At 51.0% G+C, this 22297-nt stretch overlaps 1 protein-coding gene across 3 annotated transcripts in view; it reads right to left on the bottom strand.

Annotated features, from left to right (window-relative positions):
- RNF213 (ring finger protein 213) overlaps positions 1-22297 on the bottom strand; it is a 62273-nt gene that overhangs the window by 26580 nt on the left and 13396 nt on the right. For all 3 annotated transcript variants that reach the window (XM_019482935.2, XM_019482936.2, XM_059731956.1), the window contains 23 exons: positions 21733-21998; positions 19747-19959; positions 18867-19065; positions 18024-18079; positions 17477-17630; positions 16765-16920; positions 16168-16266; positions 14780-14902; positions 13990-14173; positions 12950-13123; positions 12519-12677; positions 11593-12191; positions 10892-11057; positions 10328-10545; positions 9584-9724; positions 8976-9137; positions 7351-8488; positions 6759-6949; positions 6429-6581; positions 1906-5487; positions 1047-1183; positions 678-773; positions 176-294 (listed from right to left, as the gene is read on the bottom strand). In XM_019482935.2, the coding sequence (XP_019338480.2) occupies positions 176-294; positions 678-773; positions 1047-1183; positions 1906-5487; positions 6429-6581; positions 6759-6949; positions 7351-8488; positions 8976-9137; positions 9584-9724; positions 10328-10545; positions 10892-11057; positions 11593-12191; positions 12519-12677; positions 12950-13123; positions 13990-14173; positions 14780-14902; positions 16168-16266; positions 16765-16920; positions 17477-17630; positions 18024-18079; positions 18867-19065; positions 19747-19959; positions 21733-21998 (8485 nt within the window). The remainder of the gene's footprint in view (positions 1-175; positions 295-677; positions 774-1046; positions 1184-1905; positions 5488-6428; positions 6582-6758; positions 6950-7350; positions 8489-8975; positions 9138-9583; positions 9725-10327; positions 10546-10891; positions 11058-11592; positions 12192-12518; positions 12678-12949; positions 13124-13989; positions 14174-14779; positions 14903-16167; positions 16267-16764; positions 16921-17476; positions 17631-18023; positions 18080-18866; positions 19066-19746; positions 19960-21732; positions 21999-22297) is intronic.

Genomic DNA, 22297 nt, shown 5'->3' with positions numbered 1-22297 from the left:
TCCACCACTTCTCTGGGGAGCCTGATCCAGTGCTGCACCACCCTCCTCGGGAGAAAGTTCTCCCTAATATCCAGCCTACATCTCCCTTGCTGCAACTTGAGACCATTGCTCAAAGATCCCACCTCAAATTCCCAAGCCCACAGAAAGCTGAGCATGCCTTTCTGCCCGAACCCACCTCCATGGAAGCCCACGTAGGAGCCTCCCCCTTCCACGCGGGACAGCTTTGTGATGAAGTAGACGAAGACGGAGACGTCTCCCAGCTCCACCCTGTTGATCTCATTGACGGCCGAGTACCTGCAAGGGAAGGGAAACAGCTGGAGGCACATTCGGTGCAGAGCCCTTCTCAGTGCCCTCAGGCCTCATGGCGCCCAGGGCCGTTCAAAGATCATTTCCCCCCTCGCTCCTCACTCTCTGCCAGGGCAAGAAGAACACCAGCGGTGGTTCCCAGATCCCCAGCATGCTATCCTGACCCTCTCGCCAGCACTTTCCCTGCCCTCCCACCATCTCGGCATCCCCCGGTGCTGTCAGCTGCAAGTTTTAGCTCAGACAACATTTAGCAAGTAACCCAGCCCTGTATCAGGTTCTGCTTGGTTTTGCTTTAATGCCGCCCAAAGCATGGTCGGTGCTTCTAAAAGACCAAGTCTACTAAGTCTCCGAACCTAAGAAAAGTAACTTACTTAGCCGAGGCGATGAGCTGGGCACTTTGAGAACCGTCTTCGAAGTCTGTCTGAATAATCAGGATTTTATTCCCAGAAGTAGCATCAAGGAAACTCCTGTGGGGGGGGAACATGGGGAAAAGGGGGAGCAAAGAAAGTGTAAAGGCTGTGCAGAAGGAGTTGTTTCATGTGAGATTTGGCTGTGTGCGCAAAGAGGACAATACCCTGAAAGGTCAACCCAGTTTAAAAATTCCCCAGCCCCTCTGGCCATGCTCAAAACCCTCATGTCCTCTGTCCTCCCCCTCCATCCCTTTTGTCTGGCATTTGCTAACCGAGGTGCTGTCATTCCAGCGCTCAGCCTCGACTCCAAGCTGCACAGGGCGGACTCACCGAATCTCTTTGAGGAAGGAGTGCTCGGTGTCGAACTGCTGCAGAGACAGGAGGGCCAGGCTCTGCACCTCGCCCTGCACCTCTGCCCTCAAGCTCTCCGAATCGGTGGCCGTCAGGAGCCGCGAGAAAGTGGTGACCTTGGAGGGAAAAGCACCGAGGGGTTTCTTAGCTCCGACGTGAGCGTGGATGGCAGCACCGGGCTGACAGCACCCGCCTGCGCAGGCTCGCAATGAGGCGCTGCAGCCTCGCTTGTTGGGTGCTGTCTGGGTCTCGACTGCAGCGTGCTTCCCCTACCCCCATACGTGCCAATCCTATGGGCAGGGACAAGTCTTCTTTGGTTTAAAGCAGGCGTTTGGAGACGCCCCATGTACCAGCTGGGGAATTAAAGGGCATTAAACCTACCAGCCAGAGGTAGATACAGCCAGTGGTTGTGGGAGCCCCCACCGACAGGGCCACGGCAAGAAGATCAACCACCCTACCAGCCCCAGGGGAGGGAAGTGGAGAGATCCCCGTCCCTGGGGCTACCCAAGCTCTATTTTTCCCACACCGGCATGGTATTTTCCTGGCTGAGCAGGTAGAGAAAGGGCTATTTTGACAGGGAGCAAGAAGCAACGATTGCCTGCCTTCCAGCAATGCTCACAGACCTGGGCACCCACCACCCACAGCGCGTCTGCTGGAAGCACCATGCACCCCAACAGGTCTTCTCTGAGCTCGGAGTGAGCGAGAAGGCCTGGCTCACGCCTACACAAGCGTGCCCACGCTGCAGTCCCCAAGGGATGCACGTGCTCCCCTGGTGCACGTCTTTTCTGTGCGTGAAAGGATTGCTCCAGAGAGGATGCCTAAAGTGGGGGGGACTCACCTCGGTAAAGACCATGCGGGCTTGGGTCTGTGTCTGGATGTGAGCGCAGACAAAATCCGTAAGAGATGTGTGCTGCTGCTCCTTGAAGTACACCTTGGCCAGGCGCTCGGCCATGAAGGAATCGAGCCGTGCGCTGCCCAGGCGAATCACCGAGTCCGGCGTGGCACAGTTCAGTAGCACCAGCTGGGCCTCTTTTTTCACCTCCAGCATCAGCTCCTCGAGAGAGTGCATTTGCTTCAGCCTCTCCGTCACCTGCAGGACGACCGAGGCGCAGGTATCGGAGTGGTACCCCACGAAGACGTCGGAGGGGCTGTACTTCTGCTGGCCCAGGAGCTGCTTCTCAGTATCAACCGCCGTGAAATCATTCACCCATCTCTTCAGCTCTTCCACAACATCCCTCTGCCACCTCTCCAGGACGATGTCGATATCCAGGTAGTGTTTCTCCAGCCTGTTGATCAGCGGGATGGGGAAGCGCTTGTACACCACGTCCTTCTCCTCGATGACGATCAGACGGAAATCAGGGTGCACTCTGCATTTCACCCGGTGGGTGCCTAAACCCAAGTCAACGTACTTCTGGCTCCCCAGGTGCACGTAATACTGGTTCAGGGCATCGTAGAGGCTTTCATAGAGATTCTGCAAGTTGAGGAGGACGACCATCTGCCCCGTTTCCATGCAGATCTTCACGCGGTTGATGTTGCGGCAGATCTGGGTGTATTCCTGGTCCTTGGGGAAGCTGGAGCCAAAGATAATCTCTGGTTGCTGCCTCTTTGTGAAAAACACCTGCTGGAGGATCTGCAGGGCTGCGTAGTTCTCCGTTAGCACCAGCAGGTATCTGCACTCGCTGTCCTGACCGTCGCTGTAGATGTTCTGCTGGACGAGTTCAATGGTGCTGATGTCGTGAGCACGTATTTCTTCTTTGCCCGGTAACTTGCAAGTAAACGTGTCCAAGGCGTTGATGTCATCTTTGCCGCTGAAGTTACGGAGAACGGCCTGCGCGATGTCGCGAGGCGTGGGCTCTTTCTGTGAGAACTTGGTGAGAGCAAAGACCATTTTGATGAGGCTGTAGTAATCGCGCAGCCCAAAAAAATCCCTGCCTTGGCCCTTGCAAATCCTGTCGTATGCCTCCGCAAACAGGGGAAAGTATTGCTCAATCTTCTGGGTGACCGGGTCCGAAGAGCAAATCCCCTTTGCGCTCTCAATGAGCTCTGTGGTATTGGGATCACCGCGGGAAACAAAGATGCCCCGATTCATTTTGGCTGGATCCAGGGCCCAGTTGGAGATGCCGATAAAACCGACTTTCTTGTGCGGAAGCGGATCGTCGTCGATGCAGCCGTCCTCCAGGAGCGGGTGTAGGGTCTTCAGGGGCATTTTAGGAGAGTCTTCGGCCAGCCCAATCTCATCCAGCACCACCACCGAGACGTACTCGTCCAGGTTCTTCCCGTCCTGGAAGCGGGCGCAGTGCTTGAAGGTCCCAATGATCCCCTCGGGCGTCGAGTGAGGGCTGCACTGGAAGGACACCAGGTGGATCTGTTTCAGCTCCTTGTAGAGATCGACGTAAGCGGCCTGGCCTTGCATGACATCCGCCACGATGGTTTTGGCGAGGGATTTGGAGCTGCCAGGCTTGCCAACGAGGAAGAGGGGGATTTTCAGCTCAATGCAGATGACCATCATAAAGACATTTTCCTTCAAGGCCGCATTTTTGGCAATGGTCTCTCTCAGCTGCACGCCACGCAGAAAGACGTCCTGCATCAGGCAGATCTCATCCAAAATCCCTTTCTGGTTGTTGTAAGGCTTTGGAAGGGCCTTGGAAATCCTGTTTCTGTACAACTTCTTCTTCTCCAAGGACGCATGATAGCAGACCCCAGTTGCCAGTACCAAAGCCCAGAGGGCTTTGTTCCTTTTTACAGGTATTTTCTCAGACCTCTTCGCAGGGAGCTCCTCCAGGTTTTTCAGCAGGAGATCGCTGTGGTCGTAAAACCACTTGAACACTTCCACGCAGCGCTCCACGTCCCGGAGGCTGACGAAGCTGCACTCGTCAGCCCTCTCCCTCATGTAGCTCTGCGAGATGTAGAGCACCTCCGTGATGACCGTCAGTTCATCTTCTGTTGCCGGGACCGAGTCGGTAAGCCTCTGAACAATCTGCTGGATGTACATTTTCTCTGTCAGGTTGTTCAGCTGCCCAAAATCCCACACCAGAGGGATCATGCTGGGGGGGAGAGCGTGGACGCGGTACACGAGCTGCCTCAGTGGGATGGAGCCGAGCTTCTCTCTGGTCTCATCTGCTTTGACGCGGTAGCCGAGACCCGCCGACTCCAAGCGTTGAATCATCTCCTCTTTGTGCTTCCGGTAAGGGTTGCACGCGGCAATGATCTTCAGGCCCGAATAGGGGTCCAGAGGCTTCCCTTCTACCGTACGGTCGCACAGCACCTCCTTGATGCTGCTAATGGCTTCAGTCGTGTTGGCTTCATCGAAGAACAGGATCGTGTCCAGCCTGTAGAGCTCCTTATTGGTCTTGGCGACAGCCTCCGCTTCCCTGACCTTATCATAAATTGTCGCTGCGCTGGTGCCTCCGTGGACTTTCACTAGTTTCATGTTCTCTGCGTCGGAGCCAACCTTGCGCAGCTCACACAGGAACTTGATAAGCCTGGTTTTCCCACAGCCTGTTTCTCCCATGATGATAACTGGGATGCCACATCTGAACCGCATCTCAATGGCCAGGATTTTGAGTACGTTGTCCGTCGTGAGCTCATACGTTTCATCAGGGTCCATGGGCCACTCGATTCCCAAAATCATGCACAGTTTCCCTAGCTTCTCGTGTCTGGGCAACCGGTCAAAGTCCATGTTGAAAGGAACCCGCTGAAGCAACAGCCCCTTGTACAGCTGGGAGGTCATGACGTTGCTTTTGAGGATATCGCCATTCACAGGACTGACGGCGTCAATGCCACCAGTGGCATTGCCCTGAAGATGGAAGCCAATGAAGGTCATGGAGATGTGGTCTTCGTTGAAGAATAAGTATGGATGGGGCTCCGATTCCCACTTCTTCCGAATGCGGAAAGGAAAGAGATCTGCTTCCGTGACGCCCTCCAAGTCAAAGGTGGCTCGCCCTGAGCTCTGATCGGAGATGTTCAGAGAGGGGGTGGCAAAATCCCGGGCCATTAGGATCATGAAGGTCACCACAAAGCGTTTGAAACCCTGCAGAGTGTCCTGGACAAATTCAGGGTTACAAAAGACCGAAGCTTCACAGTCTTGCAACTGGATGTTCAGGAACCAGACAAAGTTCCTCAGCTCCGACCACGAGGGGTCCATCACGCCGCAGTGCATGAGAAACCGCTGCAGGCACTCCGCGGGACTCCCCTCGACAGAGCCCCTGTCGTAGCTGAACAGATCCAGGTTGTCCCCAGAGTCGAATCGTGTCAGGTACTGGAAAGGTCTCTGGAAGGCCTCGCTGCAGAACTCCACTAGATCCATTCCTGGCTCCAGGGCATCCCGAGACGGGCTTCCCTGCGTCTCCATTTCCAGCACTTCTTTAGGAGACTTGCATGTGATCTTAGGGAAGACCTCCAGGAAACTGTACTTCAGTCCCTGCAGAGGACAAGAATAAGCCATAGTAAAGGTGCAGCGTTATTTTATTTATTTTTTACAGGGTTCCTTCCCCATCCCTCCCGTGTGGCAGACGCAGCATTCGCGTGATGCCGGGGGGCAACTTGCTGCAGGTTTCCACAACCAGGCGTCTTAGAGACATGGGAGAAGGGGAAACAAGCACAACAAACAAGTCCCTGCACTAGCCGTTATCTCTGTCTACGGATTCTCCTCCCTGCAAGCTTGCTACCCCCTTCTTGTATCCTCCCGGACTGTTCAGGACCTTCCCCTGGAAAGATCCAGTTCTCCCGCTCCAGCCCTGCCCTGCTTTATTTTATTGCTTTCTACATCCAAACACAAAGTCATCCAGGTTCTGCACCTCCCCCCAAATGTATGCATTTGTATCTCATTATGCAAATATTACAACAGAGCCAGTACAGCCAGCATCGAGCAACACTGACTGACGCCCAAGTCAAGGACATCCTGGGAGCAGTTGCAGTTGTGATATAAAAATGATGATGCCTCTAGCACTGCTCACTGGAGATGCACAAGGGATTGTCCTAAATTCAAATACAAAGTCTCCCTGGTCTAGTACCGGATAGCATGCTGTATTTGCTCGCACAACATGCCCTCTGAACCACACACACCTTGAATAAAGAAAAAAACAGATCTTTCCTTGACAGCATCTGCCAGGGATGAGTCAGAGTCCACGCACGTGCAGCTTTACCATCTCTTTCCCCTGGCAGAAACTGCTCTTACCATATTTCCTCATTATAAATATGCACCCTAATTTCCAGCAGCTGAATTTGGGGTTAAAAAAAAAGGTACATGGTGCATGAGAGAAGATACGGTGTACCCCTATGAGCTCCATCAGTGTATCCAAGCACATACCCACACGCAGACAAGCAAAAGTAGGTAGAAATGGTGTAGCCAGAAACACGTACCAGCCTCGTGGGCTTCTTTGGCGCTGGATCCGTTTCAAGGATTTCAATGACATACAAGTGATGTGGCTGCCGTAGCCACATGTTCCCATCAGCGTCCGCCAGGTACCGCAGAACTAGCAGCTTGAAGAGGAACTCTGCAATCCCGCCTCGTACCTAAGTACAGAGTCAAATTAGAAAGGGTCATCGAGGGCACGTATGTTCCCCTCTTACATTTCATGCTTAAGGATCCTTTGGTCAGAAGAACAACACCTCCTGGCAGAGTTTAGGAGACAGGAAGTCTGTAAAGACAACCGTCCCCTCCATGAAAGGGAGCGGCTGTGACGTACTCACCGAGGAGGTGATGTCAATGTGGAATATCATGGGCTTTTGCTGGTGCTGCCGTCTCAGGAAAGGCAGGAGAGATCTCAGCACTTTGCTTTCATCTACCTGGGGTTCAATCAGCCTGATCGTTTCTAGACGTGCAGTCATGTCATAGCACTTTTCCAGTTTTTCATGCAGCCTTTTCACATAGAGAGATTTTCCTGCAATGAGAAAAAAACCCTGCAAGTTAGCTATAAGAACCAAAAAAAAGAGGGAGGATTGTTTAGATATCCTGCTTCTCCTGATGGGCCAGGTCCCCTCCCTTTTAACTCACACATATCCCAAAGGAAAAGCTCTGGGAGGCACGAGGCCGGGTCACACTGGATGCACAAGCCTGAATTACTTATAGTCCCTGGCACCAGGCGGGGGTAGGGGGAAGCAGGGGCGAGGCAGAAGAGAGCAGTGACCAGAATCAGAAGCAGACCGTTCCTAAAGCCCCACGTGAGAAGAAGCGAGGAGCCCAGCGCGGCATCAAGGACACATGCACGGCGCTTTCCTGCCTGCACTTCAGCCTTGGTGCTTTCACGCCCGAACAGACCCACTGTGACACCCAGCATCTTACCCACGCCGGCTCTCTTGGAGGACACGATCCTAACACACATGTGGTCCTTGAACACAGAGGCTGCTGACTTGGTAGGCTGGGTGACCACGAAGTGGCTCCTCAGATACTCCTGGATGTCCTTCAGCTCCTCCTGGGGGGTGGCGTGCACCTTGTACTGGCTGAAGGCAGAAGGGATGTAGCAGTGCTCCCTCTCGCAGTCGCACAGGATGACGAGGCAGTAGCTGTCCAGGTGGGACTGCTTGAGCAGGCGCTGGAACAGCTCCTCCGCTCTGCACCCGACGTCGTAGCTCAGCTCGTCGGCGTACAGCATGGTGTAGATCTTCCCGCGGTCGCTGGGCGTGAGGCACCGGCGCAGGAAGAGCCCCACCTGCTCCAGGCTGGTCTCAGGTGTGCATAGGAGCACTTCGTCGAAGGTGGGCAAGGGCTGGCCTGGGCTGCTCATGTATATGGCCAGTGCCGAAGCCAGCACCTCGGCCCTAGGACAAGTGATAAGGTTGGGCCTGCCGGCCTGCAGGCACTGAGGGAGAGCTCGCCGAACATGCTGCTTCTCTCGATGGGCCAGATGGTCAAGGCAACTGCCCAGAGCATCCATGTCCAAGCAGTTTGGCAAGAAAGCACGCATGTCTTCCATGTAGGACCCCCAGACACGCTTCAGCTGGACAGGCAGGTCCTCCGTGGCCAACACTGCTGGCAAGTCCGGGAAGCTCGTGTGTGTGTGTCTGGATACCACCCGTCTGCAAGCCACGTCCACATCCCTCTCGGTGCAGTTTTGCTTCACAAATGAAAGCATCATCAACGCTCTCTCGCTGGGCTGCCCTTTTGTGAGCTCCCCGCACAAGTAAACCAGCTGCTCTGCCGTGTAGTAGTTCAGGTAGAAATACCGGGAACGCTTTTCGGACACAAAGTCCTTCCACCGCACCAGGAAGCTCTCCATCGTCCTGCAGAGCTGCGGGAGCAGCGCTGTCACCTCTCCCCTCCCTACAAGCTTGGGGATGGCTTTCAAACAGAAATCCATGCTTGTGCATGCCTTGCTTCTGGGCGAGCAATACACGTAGGCGGCCCAGGATCGGAAGAGCATGTTCCCTGCCGAGTACAGGTCTATAAAGGACTGCGCCAGTCTCTGGACACTGGAAAACACCTGTGGGGGACAGCACACAGAGCAGCCATTGTCAGAACTGTGCAGGGTCATCAGCACCCAGCTACCTGGTCCCCGAGCATCGAAAAAGAGCTCTGATGCTTGTGCAAGAGCTGAACTGGACTGCAGCTGGGCAAGTGGAAAGTCCTAACGGGGCTCACAGCTGCTCTTCAGCGACTCTCTGGGTGCCTGTGGTCCCAGACAGAGGCTGGCTGCTCTGCCGAGAGTCAACAAGCAGGCCAGGTGGGAATGAAAAGGCCAGGTGGCTTCACACAGGCCCAGGCGGAGCTACCTCCTACTAGGGAACAGACGGTGGCAAAATCTTTCATAGCCCTTCGTCAGTCCCCCCCCTCCCCACTATTTAAAGTGTAAGCAACTGTTTAAAAACAGCTGCTGGAGGGCTTGAGCCCAGCCCCGCTGCCAGCCAGGACCTCCTCTCCAGAGGCCAGGAAACATCTCACATGCACAAAGGCAGCAGTGGGAACCTGACCTCTGAAAACTTGTCCACCTCCATACTCTGGTCCCCCTTGCCCGACATCAGCATCAGCTTGTTCAGCAGTTCTCGCAGTTCCTCCAAGGAGTACTGCCGTATCTCGTCGCTGTCCCCGTGGCTCTCCGAGAGCTTCAGGCGCAGCACCGTGTCCAGAGACACCTGTCAGGGAACAGCAAATCGCCATGAGCACAAGGAGACTTCATTTCCACGCTCATTTCTTTACACCGTGCACCTGAATGCTTGCGGTAGCTCTCCTCTCTGCTGGCTGTAACTAGGGGCAGGTAGGACAGCCAGGGTCAGCAATTACCCGAAGTCCGTGCCAGGCCCCAAAAGGCTCTGGGCAAGGTGGTGGAAGAGCAACAAGTATACCGGGATTCATCTAGAGGCTGAACGGTGCCTCAAAATAGTCTTCCCACCCTCAGGTCTTCCCCAAGCCGGTCCTGGAAATGGTTTGTGCACCAGAGACAGGATAAAACCATGCTCTATGTCATCTCCAAAACCCTGACTCCTTGCCCAGGGCAAGGAGAGCGTTTGCTTAGGGACGAAGCAGCCAGACAGGCGAGATGGACAGAGAGGTGGATGGACAGGACAAGTAGAGGTCTCACCTTCTGGCCCTCCGGCGGGGCTCTGATGACGTACTCCCCATGGTTGTTGATGTTGGTGGCTAGCGACAGAGAGGACAGCTCCACAGACCCGTGGCTCTCTTTCACGGTCTTCAGCCACTCCAAGTGCCGAGCAGAATCACGCTGCAGGGAGAAGAAGGGGAAGGCGCAGTCCAAGTTACTGCCAGGAAACACTTCTCCATATGTCCAGGGATTCAGGCAGCCAGATCCCACTGAACACCGGCACAGCCCAGAGCACCCTGCATGCCAGAGCTGCGTGTGGGGTCACCGAGGGGCACAGACCGAGCACCCCGGTTTCTGGGGGAAGAATCCTGGTTGCAGGCTCATGCTGAAGGCTGTCCTCACCTGACCCACGCACAACTGGGACTGGTAAATTGTGGGAACGTGAGCTGCACTGCTCCCACGCATTCTTGGCTATGGAAGTGGGTGCACCTTAGTCACACCAGCCAGGCCACAGCCCCAAGAGCATCTCACAGCGCAGCCAAGTGCCTGCACTGTGTGAAAGCCTCTTGCTCTACTAGGGTAGCCTGCAGCGAGTTAAGGAGAGACCAGGGTGGCTTTGCCTTAGCAAATTAAGTCTAGAACTGTAATGCTGGGGTTGTTGTTTGCAGTGCCCCTGTAGCCACACGCGGCACCTGAACCCTGCTCTCTCAATCAACCATCTGGACCCATCGGAAAGCAGGAGGGTGACGATGTGAGCGGAGGGGTGGGCACGGCAGAACGCACCAGTTTCTTGGGAAGGTTTTCGTCACTCTCCAGGGCTTTCCCCAGCTTCTTCAGGCACTGCATGAAGTCATCGAACCCCGACTCCCGCTTCAGCTCGTACAGCAGGGAGGAGTAGCCAAGCACAGCGTCGTGGAAGCAGGCCACACGATCCACGTCCATGTCGTTCTCCCCCGCCGAGATGGAGGCCAGGTCCACGAACACCTTGAGCTCATTTACATCTGGGGGGAAATTCGTCAAGTGGGTTTCCTGCAGGTGCATCTTCATCTTTGCTAATAAAAGGGTCCTGGCAGCCCCTTTAGTGGGACCTCTCACTTACATCAGCTTTACTGAGTAAGCCTCCCACTGACCTGAAAGGACTAGTCCTCAATTTTCTAGCACTGCAATTGCAGTGACACTACAGTAGAGAAGGAAATAGGAGAGCAGAAGTGACCCAAAAAGGCAGCTCCCTGTTACCAGGTGGGACTGATCTGCCCCAAATGCCAGTGAGACCGCTTCCTCCTTTCCTCACCCCCGGGCTGACCCCTCCGGTTCCTAGCAGCAGAGAGAGGGCAACCTTGATTTTACCTTCCAAAGCCTCTTTGACCCAGTTGACAAAGTCCTTCCTGACTGTGAACTGCTCCAGGCACCTGCGAAGGGGCTCCTTGATCTCTTCCAGCAGCTGCTTGGCTTTCATGAGGTCGGGGCTGATGTAATCCAGCCTCTCTTCCTTTATGGATTCCAGCTGGTTGCGCTGCAAAGCAAGACGGCACAAAGAAATTGAAAGAGCAGCCAGAGTAGGATCAAGGCTCCTATAATCCCTCCCCCATGGAAAAGATGCACAGCCATAGCATAGCTGCTCGTGCCTAACCTAATATTCAAGTTCCACATGCAAAAAACAGCCAAGTGTCTCTTTTAGATACTCGATATAAAGCAAAGGTACGTACCAGGACCACACCATGGTGAATGCAATCAAAATATGTTGGTAGTCAATTCTGGCATAAGACACTGATATTCAGAACTGGCTACTAAACGCACAGAGAACTGTAGCTGTAGATTGATCCCACAGCATGTTAATGTTACTCTGCCGCTGGTTTGTTCCTTTGCTAATAGGACTGATAAATGGCTAGCCAGCTTTCCAAGGTGCTTGGATGCCTACGCAAAAGGGAACATCGCTAGGAGACTGCACGGCTTTATTGGGACCATTCACTAACAGGGCATCCTGACAAGCAAGGAGACACTTGCTTTACATGGCCTTCCCGGGCAGCGTTTGAAGCACAAATACTTACAAAGTTCAGAATCTTGTGGATTTTGCTGAAGTCACCGGAGAGGTTTAAATCCTCTCTGATCTTCGCAATCACCACAGCAGAGTCCATAGCCAAGTCCAGCTCGTGGTATTGTTGGATCTGCCGAAGACGCAGCTCGATCCATTTTCTGTCACCTTGTTCCTGCAGTTTGCACATGAGCCGGAGGTCAGATTTCAGAACTTCGTAATGGTTCTTAAAGTCTCTGAAGACATCATCCACCTTTGCAAAGGTCAGCTCTCCCGATATCAGCTCACGATGGAGTTTCTGATATTCACGGTAGCAAGGAGAGAACAGAGAGTCGTACACTTCATCGAGGGGTAGTGTGGGGGTGGCTCCTTCATCCAGATCTTCTTGTTCCTCCATTTGCTCTTGCGCTGCCTTTTTCCAGCAGAACTGGAAGACGCTGCTCTCCTTGAAGGTGCACATAACCTCAGCCACCTCCCGCAGCTCTGGGCTCAGATTGTAATAGGTTTTTATGGGACCTCCGCCGGGAGAATCCAGTGTTCTCACGTCACAAACCTCATAGAGTCCTTTTGTGCCCAGATCCTCCTGAAGTTTCTCCTCCACATCAGCGGCATCCACTGAACACAAAAGCCAAGTCACAGCACAGAAATCCCAACGTCAGTCTGAAACCAGCGTTAGCCTATTCCCACTTCCAAGATCTCTTAACCAGACAACGAAACCCACAACCACTCAACACCCACCTCGTACAACCCTAGGAAGTCTGAGGTTAGCTAATGCTCCCTGCCTCAAGCTTTTCACTGAACTTTTTCCATCTCTGCCTCCATCCCCTCCCAGTCTTGCCCTTCCTTGCCTCATTGCCCACTGCTGCTGCAGTGAAGTCAGTGCTAAAACAAAATCACCGCTGCAGGAGAATCTGCCCCCCTAGAGACTTCACTGGACAATACCTCTTATAACTGTCTGCACCATCCTGCACATGTCCAGGAGCGCTGTCACCCATTTCCTCTCTCTCTCTACAGATATCTTTTCCTCCCTCCTGAGCGCCAGCATTTTTTCCAGGTCACGGTTCAGCTTTGTTCTTTCCGGGGATGGAAGATGCTTATGCTCTGAAATGAAAATGGATGATGGTTATTAAGAAAAGTATGTCCCTGACCTCAGCACTCATGTAAATGGGAATAGGACTGGTCTATTCAACAGCTGTATCCTCAACACACTAGGCAACAACGGTGCCAACATGCAGCAACAGCAACCAATGAAGGCGAATGGAAGGTGCAATTCCACGTCGCCCCAACCATGCATTGCAGCAGGCCCACGTCCCATCCAGAAGAGTAACGCTCCCCTCTCCACCCTCCTTGAAAGCCCAGAGATGAACACTCACTCAGCTCCCATATGCAGAGAAATTGTTTCTTGTGCTTTAGGATGAGGTCTAAGCGCTTAACTAGGATCTCTCCATTCTTGATGTGTTCATCGATGTGCATGAAAACCGAGTCAGCCATGGCCATTAGCTGCTTGGCTTCATCAGTAAGTTGATCCAGGACCTGCCCATTGGCTCCTGTCAGAAAAAGCAGGCAGGTAAGTGTCGACTCATGCCTTCTGCCATCCGATTCTGGGCACAACACCGCTGGGATGTTTTGCCATCACCTTGTTCAGTGATGATTGGAAACAATCTCTCTACGTGGCCAGGTGCCGTGCTTCAGACTTGTGTCTTCAGCCTGCCCTTGAATCCAACAAACCTTTCGGGTAAGCCAGCCTGTCACTCCTAGTACCGTTATAAATCTAGATTACAAGAGCATACGGTGTGTCCCAGCAGAGAGGAGAGCCTTATTCTGCTGGGCACTGTACAGAGCAAATGTCTCTGCCCCCGAGATCTTACAGACAGTCTAACCAGACAGAACAGAAGAGGGGCAAGAAGGTACATCATGTACAACCAGAGCTGATGGCACAAAAGTCACATTAGCTGCAGGATTTTATTAGTTTAACACTCTTAAATGAGGTTTGCACACACAAAACATGGCAGATTTATAGGCCTTCCAGGTCAACAGGGCTGTAGGAGCATGGTGCAGCTCTGCCTTACTCTTCAGCAAGTCTCCTCTTCTCCCCATCGTTTTGCAAACCCACTCTCAAGCATCTCCAAATGCACAGAGCTTTCCATTTTCCCATAGTTGCTGGGATTCCCTTTTGCAGCATAAACAGTAGTTTGGCTATGAAGGGAAAACAAAAATCCTTCACTTTTACCTGGTAAACATTCCCAAGTGAAGCTCTATATACCTTTCAAACTCCAGCAGCTGACCTAGTTCTTAAGAGCTATCACTGCCCCAGCCTGAGCTCCTTGCAAAGAAACGTTTCCTTCCCTGCACAGCAGCACATGCAGAGCTATCGCCCGTCACAGTTTCTCATACAAATTCAACACAAGCATACCACTGAAGTTGAAAAGATGCTTGATGTCTGGCCACGTAAGCAAATGAAGCAGGACTTCATCGAAGTCATCTACAGGCCTTCCATTTTTGTCAGGGATCCAGGATTTTGTGATCACTGCTGACACGAGCTTACCAAATTTGCTCAGGTCGTAAGATGACACCATGTCCAAGAGGTTTTTCTGAGACTGTAAAGCAAAGAACATGGGTGAGGTAGGGATTACAGCAACGCTCGTTTTGTATACGCACTCATGTCATAAGGGTCTTTTTGCTATCCACCAGGATTTCAAAGCCAAAAATCCAGTTCAATCTTATTCGAGCAGGCACGCTCTAAAATAATGGAGACCTGGGGCATTTCTAAAATCAACCTATACACCAACACTAATGTAAAGTAGCTGGCATCGACTCTACAGTAGGTAGTAAGCATCACTGAAGAAAGTTAAGTATTTCTTCCTTGATCTCTATGTAAATTCCCAATTCCCGACATTCTGATTTGAAAAAAACCCCAGAACACAGCCTAATTGTTCAAGGCACACTAAACATTTTTTTAAAAAGCCAACATGCAATTGTCTGCAGTTTATAAAATACAGGTCTCCTGTGAAGGTTAACAGATCACATCTCCGCCAGAAGGTCGAATGTTCGACTCTTAGATGGGAAAGAGGAGATAAAGTGGAAAGTCTGTTTCTGGATGGTCAAAGGCTCAGGATCATTACTTCTCCCCTTGCAACCAGGAGGGATGGAAAGGTATAAAGACCACTTCAGATGGGGTTTCTACTCAAAGGAGCACAGATTACCTGGCACGCCATGTTAACAGCTTCTATAGCACAGTTCTCAAAGGACTTCCCGATGTAAGAGTCTAGCTTGTTGAACTCATCATGATGGGCGCAGTAGTCTTTGATCAGTTGAACTGGAGGTTCCTATTGGAAAAGTGATAAAGAGTTATTTTTCTAAAAGAATAACCAAGGGAGGGGCATGTTTTTAACAAGAAATTAAGAATGGGGGGAAAAAAAATAAAATAAAATGAAAAATCAGGTTGTGGGTTTTTTGACCTTTATGCTGTCACTTCAATGGCCCAAACTTGGCACATGACTATTGACAACAACACAAGAGAAGCCACTGGGAAGACAAGAGAAGAGAGGAAAGTCTGCTAATCAGTTGTCTTCTCTCTGCAGTTCCCACCTCCTCTAGTCCGTGGGACCGGGAAGCACCAACCAGCGAGTCAAAGGTGCAACGCTCAGAAGTCTCAGTTCTGTACAGCTTGGGCCCTTGGGCCGTTTAAGGAGCAGTGCCTGGAATAAGCACCTCCCCAAGGAAACGTGGCACAGGGGATGACGACGTTTCCTGGCTGCGCTGGTCCCCAGTACCCTTCAGGGTTTGCTTGTTAGACATCTGCCATGTGCAACACTTTACATGTGGGCCCAGAAAGTCTTGAATACCGAAAACCCCCTGCATCTTCCACGAAAGGAATTGGATGAGGATAGATGGCTATTTTAGTGCCTGCCCCATGCGTTTTAAGCACCATACAGAATATGGACAACTCGGGCGCACCACACCCTTCCCTTGCTCTGCTTTGGCTATAAACACGGGGGTGTTAGCCAAGCCTCTCAAGGGTCCGGAAAAAGCTGAAGGCCTCTAGCGGTAAGAGTAGGAAGGAAGTATAAAATGCACAGTCCTTGAACCCAGCTAGGGGAATCTGAGAGGGGCTGTTTGCCGTTTCCCTGGTGGAAGAGCCTAAAAGTCACTGCCCGTCACAGGAGAGCTTGCTGCTGCTGCCTAGCTGCACTAGCAACAAACCTGCACAGCAAGATAAAAGCAGCTGCTTGAACAGACTGGCCCCAATGGAAAGAGAAGAGGTGGAAAACTAAAAATCAAGCCCTACAGTCTAGGAGAGGCTCTGAGGAAGCAAGTTGTTTTATAAAGGAGGGCTGGGACTTTTGCCACCCCAAAAGGCTGTTTAATCATGGAAAGAGTGGTCCATCTCCTACTGAAGTTAATGGGAGTCTTTCTTCTGATTTCAGTAGCAGTTGAATGAACCTCCACTACTGTTTCTCTCCCACAGAAACGTCCATTGGTGCAAAAATCATTTAAGAATAAAATTATAAACAGCTCCCCTGCCCTGCGAGAGAGAAATGCACCCACTTTAAATCGATCCACAAGATGCACATATGCAGGAGGTTGGTACCTTTTTAATCTTCCCTTCCAGGTCAGAAACTAGAGTTTTCTTCCACGTCTCAGTGAACTGTTCATCAGGAAAGGTTATCCTCACAAACCGATCCCAGACCTAAGGAGAGAGGAAGACTTGGAATGGTGCTACACACAAATAAATGCTCTTGATGCATCATTCAAAACGCACATACAGTGGCATGCACACAGTGCAAGAGGGGGTTTTATTTCTGTCATCCTGATTCACTCTGGGAGACATGCCAGAAGTTCAGATGGGGCACGCCGCACCCACCAGCTAACGTATTTCTAGAACGGATTATTCCAGTCCATGGAATCCGAATTTAAAGGAGGATGTGGGTGACCCAGTCCACGTCAGAAAATGAAGACAGAAAAAAGTCACTAGAGAGGGGACAAGTGTCCTGGACAGCGGTATAATCTGTAGAGCCCAGCTAGCATCAATACCAACCCTTTTCAATATCAACATAGCAGCCGTTTTCTTTGCAAGTAAGGTGAGAATAGAAAAAACCAAGGACAAAAGTTGGGGAAAGGCTGGAGACTCTGGCAGTCATTAAAATCGGAAGCTTTTTCCCCAGCTACGCAACTCGAGAATACATACCTCCAGCTCGTTATGAAGAGTGGCCCCATACGCACTGTAGTGCGGCTTGCTTAAACAATCTCGAAGCCACTTTCTTGTCTGGCTCAGGAGATTGTTCAGGGTGTCCACCACTGATATACTCTGATGACTTCCACTTGTTGAAGCATCTTTTGAAACCTAATGTTACATTAAGGGAAACAAAGCCAACAGCACAGAAATAATAAATACCTCCGCGGTCACAAGGCCTTGGAGAGATTTCAGAAACCTTAGGAGAGGGACCAGAAGCTCCTGTTTTGGCTGCACCCCCACACACACCAATCCCTGGGCAGAAGGACTGCAGGCAGTGCCATGACAAGGAGATCGGTAGGGGCTCGCTCTGTGGCCGCGAACACCTGCAACTGACCCGGGAGCCAGCTTTTTTGTGCATGCGATTTCTGTAGGTCTCAGAGTCTCCTACGTCCAGTTCAACTTTTTTACAGAAAAAAGCACTAATGGAAGCTCAGATCCAGGTCTCAGTTATATTTGCAGCAGAATGTATTTTTAATATAACAAGCCACGCAAGTGAAGCACAGCTGAATGAAGTTGGAGATCAATCACTGTTAGTAGTCTTACAGTATTTGCCTGGCACAATGCAGGAAGGAGATAAGCAGCTAGAATGAAACTCAGGGAACTACAGAAGCAAGCGCATCCCTGACATTGAATAATGAATGCTACTAATTATGCAAATACCTACCTCCAAGGATGTAAGGCCACTAGCTCTGGAAACAATCACAGCTGCTGCAGCAGTAAGTCCATGATAATAACTGGACTTGTTTTTTTTGCAGACGACGTCATAGAGTTTAGAGCAGACAATCAAGCAGGCCTCCAAGACGTCTTGTGGTAGGGGTCTACAGTGAAATAAAAACGCACCCAGTTCTTTAAAAGTCTAAACACTTCAATGACTTCAGAGAAAGGGTAAAGTTCAGTAAGATCAGGGGGGTAAAGGAGGATTCGCGGTATACAGAATTGCCCTTGAGGCATCTCAAAAACAGCAGAACAATTTAGGACCCACTATGGAAATTAATTGCATCTATCCATCACAACGAAAATATATTTTACACAATGAACGAACACAACAAGCTTTGCTCCTTTCACCGAACACTTCCTTTTCCTGGGCTGCCATTGAGAGCCAAGCTTTTAGCGGGCTAGCACGCCCGGCAGACCCAGCGAGGGGTTAGCTCGAACCACAGGCAAAAGCATGTTTCAGCACATGAGAAAATTAGATTTAGGACTTCATTTACCTTTTCTGGTGACGATCCAGAAGCTCTGTCAGCTTGCTTAGGAGATTCCCTATTGACTGAGAAAAAAGGAGAAAAAGCTTTAAACAAACCACAAAAAAATAAAGAATGCAGAATAAAAAGGTCATGTTCACCCAAGAACCTTTACCTTAGTTTGTAGCCAAGTAGATATAGATATGCATAGGCACCCACCACCTAGGGCAGGGTCAGATTTGTATACACCCTTTGCTATGGCAAACAGCGAGAAAACTTCCTTTTAGGAAAGGAAACTGAAGTACAAAAATGCAAAACAAGACTGAAATCATTTATTTGAAGTCAAGTCTTCTGCTTATTGACTTAAACTCATGATTGGAATTTGGAGTTAAGTCAATACTCCTGAAAAGAGCTACTTAAAGCTGCTGAAATATTTTCCAATTATATGGTTATGAATTATGAAGAGAAAATAAAATGGCTGGAAGGAAAAAACTACCATCCTCATTTGTCAAATACCATATTTATTGGCATACACACACACGTCCCCCCTATCTTGCAGCCCTGAACACTTTTGAGCTTTTTTCAGAATTGCAGATTTACCCGTGGAGACGAGTCTTCCGCAGCAACTAGGGTTTCAGCTTTTGATTAAGCAGGAAAGGGAGGGTGAGCGGGCTGAAGTTGAGGTTCCATCCCTTTGCTGTGTGCTTTTTCTTACATGGTGCTCTATTTGGGGGGGATGCGGTATGCCAGAAAACATGGTATTAGTAAGATGCGTTTCCTACAGCAACAGTACAATCGCCTTCACTTGGTAATGACTATTGTAGGTAGTACCGATTAGGAGACAAAGATTTAGATTACTTAGCAGAGACAAACCTCAGTTGTGGTGTACGTAATGTAGCTGCTTTGTAGTTGATGGTAAATTCCTACAAGAGCATCCAACAACTGCACAGGTAAACGGGTCAGAAACTCTCCCAAGACATCCACGGGCAGCAAGCAGAACCAGGAACGGCCCAGCATCTCGTCTGTTCTCAACAGGTATGCCTTTCTTTCCATGAGCTTCAGCAGCTGGTTCCTGCAGAGCAGAAAACATCAGAAACGTTAGACCCCCCACAGGAGACATGGGAAGCACGCAGAAGAGACCCATCCACCCCCTCTCGCTCCACCCAGAGACTGACTTCAGTCATTCATTGACATGCACGTGTGGGTATGCATACGATGCACAGTCTCTTCTTTAAAAAAGTTCAATGGACACAAAATGCAAGAGGAAGATGTAGGGGTTTAGGTTGTAGCCGTGTTGGTCTAAGGACACAGGCAGACAAGGTTCCTTGGGTGAATTTGATATCTTTTATTAGACCAACTAAATAGTTGGAAAAGGTTTTCAGGCACAAAACACCATTCCTATAACCAACAGAGGAAGATGTTGCATTTTCTAGGTCCTTCTGTAGTGAATTTATAGAAAGGAGATGGTTGAACCAACACATTGTATTCTGTTCTCCCAATGATGAGAAAAGCCCCCCCCACTCCCTAGGGTGACCCACACGGGCACCCAGTGTGACAAGTCCGATTCTCGCCTCCCCACAGAGCAAAGTCTGAGTTCACAGACTTCACCCCGAAAAATTTGCAAGCTTGAGTAGTACACTGAGCAGCAGGGCTGTCAGACACTTGGATACTGTCAGGGCTGCCGAAACGGGGCTGGGAACAAGAACCCCTGCAAATATTCAGGCTTGAGCTATTCACGAATAAGTTAACTTACCCCTGATAAGACGTGCTCATTTTGAAGTCATTGAATGCCAGACCTTCTAGCCCTGCCCAGTCCTCTTCAGATTTCTGGTGAGAGTCTGCTCCAGAGCGTCTGACAGGGTCGAAAGGATGAGCGAAGAAATGCAGAAGAGGAAGGATCCACACCCACTGATCCACTTGACTTTCCATGCATCTCTCGCACATATGGATCAGGTATTGCTTCATGCTGCAATGGATAAGAAAGACGCCCAAAGTGACGGACGGAGAGTTAGGGAAGATTCTTCCCCTTCCAAGTCGGGAAAGGGAAATAAAACATGGTGCGCTTGGCCTCTTGGACAAATGTGCACCTGGGAACGTGGCTCTAGAAATCATGGGAAAGTAGGGCTCAAGAAGCCATCTAGTCCAACCCTCTGCTCAAGGCAGGATCACCCGCTATTAACCCACCCAGTCACGTGTTTCTCCAACCTGCGTAAACACTCCCAAGGATGGGGACTCCACAACCTCTCTGGGTAGCCTGCTCCAATTCTCAACCGAGCTCTTCCTCATAACCCAACTAAAGCTCCCGTGGTTCAACATGGGCTTGGCAACACTACGCTCGCTAGCACCACTACCAAGAGACCTGGGGTCAAGACTGACCACAAGATGAGCATGAGCCACCAATGCGATGTCGCAGCTGGCAATGCAAATAAAACCCTGGCTTGCACTGACTGATGCATTCCTAGCAAGACCCAGGATGTCATCCTCCCGCTTTACTCGGCCTTGGCGAGGCCGCAGCTGGAGTACTGCGTCCAGTTCTGGGCTCCACTATTCAGGAAGGATGTGGAGAAGCTCGAGAGAGTCCAGAAGAGAGCCACACGCATGATCAGAGGGCAGGAGAGCAGGTCTTATGAAGAGAGGCTGCGAGCCCTGGGACTCGTCAGCCTGGAGAAGCGCAGGCTCGGGGGGACCTGGTGGCTGCCTACAAGTGCATCAGGGGGTGCACCAGGATCTGGGGGAGCGCCTGTTCACCAGAGCGCCCCAAGGGATGACAAGGTCCAACGGTCACAAACTCCTCCAAGACCGTTTCAAGCTGGACTTCTTTACTGTCTGAGCCCCGAGGGCCTGGAACAGACTGCCGCCGAGGGTGGTGCAAGCACCTACTCTGGACACTTTCAAGAAACATTTGGATGCTTATGTTGCTGGGATCCTGTGACCCCAGCTGACTTCCTGCCCCTGGGGCAGGGGACTGGATCCGATGGTCACACAAGGTCCCTTCCAGCCCCAACGTCTATGAAATCTACCACCATTGCCCTCGCGAACCGGCCAACTCCACTCATGGCTTGACCACCCGTCCCGTGTGTTGTCAGATCTCCCCTCAGACTTCTCTCCCCCTATTCAGTCATCAAATCACAGACAATTTGGGCTGGAAGGGACCTCAGGGGGTCGCATCTAGTCCAACCCCCTGCTCCAGGCAGGACCAGCCCCAACTCCATCATCCCAGCCCGTAACCCTAGTTCTTTCAGCCTTTTCTCACAAGTCACGTTTCCCAGACCTTTAACTATTTTTGTTGCTCTCTTGGACATTTTCTAATCGGTCCAAATCTTCCTTGAAATGCAAAGAAGCAAGATGCACCAGCATCTGGAACGACGCTTGCACTGGTCAGATGCGATCAGAAAGAAAACAAAGTGAGGTGGCAGCCCACGTTCTCACTCTTCACTTTTGCCTCTTCCCAAGCAAGGAGGAGATCATGCCAACAGGGTGCCCGTTGCAAAGCCAACAGCATACGGCGATCGGCAGGAGCATCGCTTGCAAGCCAAGGACAGCGATTCTCCTGCTCGATTCAGCACGTTGGACAACCTACACGACTTCCCGCGCCCCTTCCAGAATGAAGTGGGTTTCTTTCTCAGGCAGGGGGTGTTGGTTGCACCCCTTCATCTTCACACACTGGAGTCTGAATGGAGGGGCAGCACCCCGATGCAAAATTATCCCTCAGCCCAAACAAACAAAAGAGCATACATACCATGGATTTTTCATAAACGGCTCTAAAATGTGGCCCATTTTGTGGAAAGCATCGTCTCCCAGCTTTTCTTCCAAGCAAAGCAGGCTGCAGAGTTGAGTCAGGTCCTCTTTCGAGGTCTGAAGTCCGTAGCATTCACCTATTACAAGAGTGATCAGCCCCAACTCTAGTTTACTCTTCACCGGCCAGTTTTCTGGTGGAGCAGATGCACCTCTCTCAAGCAATGGCTTGCCTAGTTTTCTCAAATACACCAGAAGCATCTCGTTGACCTGAAGTGGGAAGCAGGAGGGGGAAACACAGCTATTTTCCACGGTTTGGGGAAAGGAATGAGGAGAGGGCCCTCATTCACCATCTCCTCCTGCACAAATTAAACAAAAACACACACGACGCTAGCTTGGTTCTAGGTCGTTAGCTGTCCCCATATAAAATATCTGCTTCTCCCCTTCGTGCCAAACACCACTACAGATTGAAAAAGTGAGAAAAGGGATACAATTCCTTAAAAGTTAGGACTGAAAACAGACAAGGGAGGGAGAGGGAGGGATAACTTTTAAGTTACTTATTTAAAGGA

This window comes from Alligator mississippiensis, chromosome 8, assembly GCF_030867095.1.
Source record: "Alligator mississippiensis isolate rAllMis1 chromosome 8, rAllMis1, whole genome shotgun sequence".
Taxonomy (NCBI): domain Eukaryota; kingdom Metazoa; phylum Chordata; order Crocodylia; family Alligatoridae; genus Alligator; species Alligator mississippiensis.
This window is presented reverse-complemented; position numbering and strand designations above follow the sequence as displayed.